The sequence below is a fragment of the Leuciscus leuciscus genome, assembly GCF_965113295.1.
Source record: "Leuciscus leuciscus genome assembly, chromosome: 16".
In the NCBI taxonomy this organism is placed as follows: Eukaryota; Metazoa; Chordata; class Actinopteri; order Cypriniformes; family Leuciscidae; genus Leuciscus; species Leuciscus leuciscus.
In genome coordinates, this window is record NC_138740.1 from 30,272,852 (window position 1) to 30,276,798 (window position 3,947).

Sequence of the window (3,947 nt, forward strand, 5' to 3'; positions counted from 1 at the left end):
AATTTGAGACAACAAAAGATTTATGTTACATAATTTCATCATTGTTACACGCCCATTTGTAATATCTGGCACACTACCAAGTATACGAGTCGAACTTCCCTGACAGCATACTTCTCTGTTGACATAGGCTAAATTTATCTAAACAGAACTTATGACAGAAACATCAATATTAAATTTGAGGACCAAGTAAACAGCCCTGATTGCTCCTGCCGGCTAATATGTGGTGGTGTATTTGAAAGATTTAGGAAATGTTGCAACACAGAACTTTGCTCTTCCCACATGCCGAGACAGATTTGTTTAACCCTTTAGGAAAACTAGTGCCATGTCAGCTGTTAAACAGCACACATATATTTATTAATCATAGTTTTTTGTTGTTGTTTTTTTTACAATGTCACCACGATTATGCATCAAAAATTATTAGGCTATGTGAATCTGACAACTAATCATAACCACAATTTTATTTACACATACAGTATCTGATTTAATCACAGGACAAAAGAAACTAACAATGCACCAAACATATCAGAGCAGAAGTAGAGCATTGATTTTAAAATGCAGCCATATTATAACTTTAAGATGTGTTACACATATCATAATATGCATTATTACAAGAAACCCCTCATGCACAAGCAATGAAATCCAAAATCATTCATTCAAAAATGCAATACTTGCACCACTCAGGGTCAGTTCACTTTAATGCAACCTCGCATAAACTTCACGGGCCATTTAAACTACATGGACTAAACATGCTGACAGATGACAGACAAGAGATACAGATGGATGAGAGAGATCAGACAGACACCCATCAATAAACTTACTCCCAGTATGAATCCAGAATGGGATTCTTCCATCACTCTGTGTCAGATGTGGCCCTTTGAAACTATATTTATACTCAAAACGCCGGTGCGGCAAATCCCCGGCAGCGTTGTCGGCGAAAACGTGAGGAAATATGAAAGAAATTAGTAATAAATAGGCATAAGCTGCCAGGAACTTAGCTATGGGCACCGCCATGTTTGAGTCTGAATGCTGACGTAGCACAGAGAGGGGCGGGAGAACTGGAAATGCTGAAGGGCCAACAGGGCGCTCTCGCATTGGCTGAAGGGCCAACAGGGCGCTCTCTCATTGGCTGAAGCGCTAGATTGACACACGGGGAATTATTAGGCGAACCGCCTTGAGCTACGTTTTTAGGCACCGTCGCACTGATGACTTCGTAGCCTACTAAACGTGTCATAGCATACAAAAACGTTAGTCCACAGTAACAGAAATCTTCGCCAGAAAGATTTTAAGAGTTTATTTTTCCACTGTAAATTTATAATGAATTAACATTAGAGCTTTTTTCCAGACCTTTTATTAAATGATAACAAATTGACGCACACAAACGTATGTGTGTGTGTGTACTTATAGTAAAACATATATATATATATATATATATATATATATATATAATAGCCTGTTGTATACACACACACACATTATAATTGTATATATAGATATACATATAATACTGATTATATTTATAATTCATACTTAGTCAATAGTAAGTAGCCTATACATATACAGACATAGATTAGGCTATGAAGCTTTTTTCTCTCTCACACACCTTATGTAGGCTATAGCTAGATATACATATACTGATTATATAATTAATATACTTAGTCTATAGTCAACTGTACAGTATATTAATATTTAATTTATACATAGGCCTACATATAAATTAAATATATAGGCCTACACATGATATACAGTAAAGGCCAAAAGTTTGGAAACATTACTATTTTTAATGTTTTTGAAAGAAGTTTCTTCTGCTCATCAAGCCTGCATTTATTTGATCAAAAATACAGAAAAAAAAGCAATATTGTGATATATTATTTCAATTTAAAATAATTTGTTTTCAATTTATTATACTTTAAATTATCATTTATTTCTGTGAAGCAAAGCTGAATTTTCAGGATCATTACTCCAGTCTTCAGTGTCACATGTGACATCCAGTCTATCACATGATCCTTTAGAAATCATTCTAATATTCTGATTTATTATGAGTGTTGGAAACAGTTCTGCTGCCTAATGTATTTGATGAATAAAAGGTTAAAAAGAACTGCATTTATTAAAAAAAAAAAAAAAAAATTTCTAATAATATAAATCTTCTTTACTATCACTTTTTATCACATCCATGCTGAATAAAAGTATTGATTTATTTCAAAAAAAGAAAGAAAAAAAATTACTGACCCCAAATTACTGACCAGTAGTGTATATTGTTGTTACAAAAGATTTCTATTTGTAAAACATTTGCTTCATTTTTTTTCTTTTTTTTTCTTTTTATTCATCAAAGTATCCTAAAAAAGTATCACAGGTTATGAAAAAATATAAGCAGCAGAACTGTTTCCAACTTTGATAATGAATCATCATATTAGAATGATTTCTAAAGGATCATGTGATAGACTGGAGGAATGGAGTAAAATACAGCTTTGCATCACAGAAATAAATGATCATTTAAAGTATAATAAATTGAAAACCAATTATTTTAAATTGTAATAATATATCACAATATTGCTTTTTTTTCTGTATTTTTGATCAAATAAATGCAGGCTTGATGAGCAGAAGAAACTTCTTTCAAAAACATAAAAAATAGTAATGTTTCCAAACTTTTGACCTGTACTGTACATAGGCCTATATATGAAGCTTTTTCTCACAGACACACACAAACTTTATTGGCACCCCTGGTAAATTTGATCAAAGATGGCTGTAAAAGTAAATCGGCATTGTTTATCCTTTTGATTTTTCATTAAAAAATTTTGTTAAAGTAAAATAATTGAAAGTGGGGTAAAATTACATTATGAAATAAAAAAAAATTCTACAAAACACGTTGGCCACAATTATTGGGACCCCTAGAATTTTTTTATGAGTAAATATCTCTGAAGTATATTCCTATTCCTATTTTAATTTTTAACTTTTTGCACACCAGGGTGACTAGGAACATGAAATTGTCTGGCTATGACTTTTTGTTTCACAGGAGTTTAAATATAAGGAAACACAAAGGCCAAATTCCCTTAATCATCCATCCATCACAATGAGTAAAACCAAAGAATATATATAGTTCTGATGTGCATCAAAAGATTGTTGAGCATCACAAAATAGAAAGTGGCTGTAAGAATAGCAAAAGCATTGACAATTCCCATTTCCACCATCAGGGCAATAATTAAGAAGTTCCAAACAACTAAAGATGTTACGAATCTGCCTGGAAGAGGACGTGTATCTAAATTGTCTTAATACATGTTGAGGAGGAGAGTTCGAGTGGCCAAAGACTCACAAATGGAGAATTGCAGAGATCAGTTGAGTCTTCGGGTCAGAAAAAAAATAAAAAATAAAATAAAATAATAAAAAAAGATATTTCAAACAACCCCTACATCACCACAAGTTGTTTGGGAGGGTTTCAAGAAGAATCCTCCTCGCTCATCCAAAAACAAACTCCAGCAAATTCAGTTGCAAACACGACTGGAACTTCGAACGGGACGGAACATATGGTCAGATAAAAAAATAAAATAAAAAAAAGAGTTAAACCATCAGATTGGTTTGGTGCCAACAGGAATAAAACGTACCCCATGCCCACCGTTAAATATACTGCTGGATCTTTAATGTTCGGGGCCTATTTTTTTTGCTGGAGGTCCTGGACTTCTTGTTCAGATACATGGTATCATACCAAAACCTGACGGCCTCTGCTAGAAATCTTATAATGGGCCGTGGTTGGATCTTTCCTCAGAACAATGATCCAAAACAAACATAAAAATCAACACAAAAATGTGTCACTGAACACAAAATGAAGCTTCTGCCATGACCGTCCCATTCCTCTAAACTGAACCCAATTGAAAATGAGTGGGCTGAACTGAAGAGAAGCAACACAACAAGGACTGGTCTCTGATCTCCTGTCAGGTGTTCTCCAAACTCATCAG

At 33.6% G+C, this 3,947-nt stretch overlaps 1 protein-coding gene across 1 annotated transcript in view; it reads right to left on the minus strand.

Annotated features, from left to right (window-relative positions):
- Positions 1 to 1,039, minus strand: part of lman1 (lectin, mannose-binding, 1) — a 14,603-nt gene extending 13,564 nt beyond the window's left edge. The window contains exon 1 of the mRNA XM_082140354.1: positions 819 to 1,039. Coding sequence (XP_081996480.1) covers positions 819 to 1,011 — 193 coding nt within the window. The 5' untranslated portion in view covers positions 1,012 to 1,039. The remainder of the gene's footprint in view (positions 1 to 818) is intronic.
- Positions 1,040 to 3,947: the final 2,908 nt, after the last annotated feature.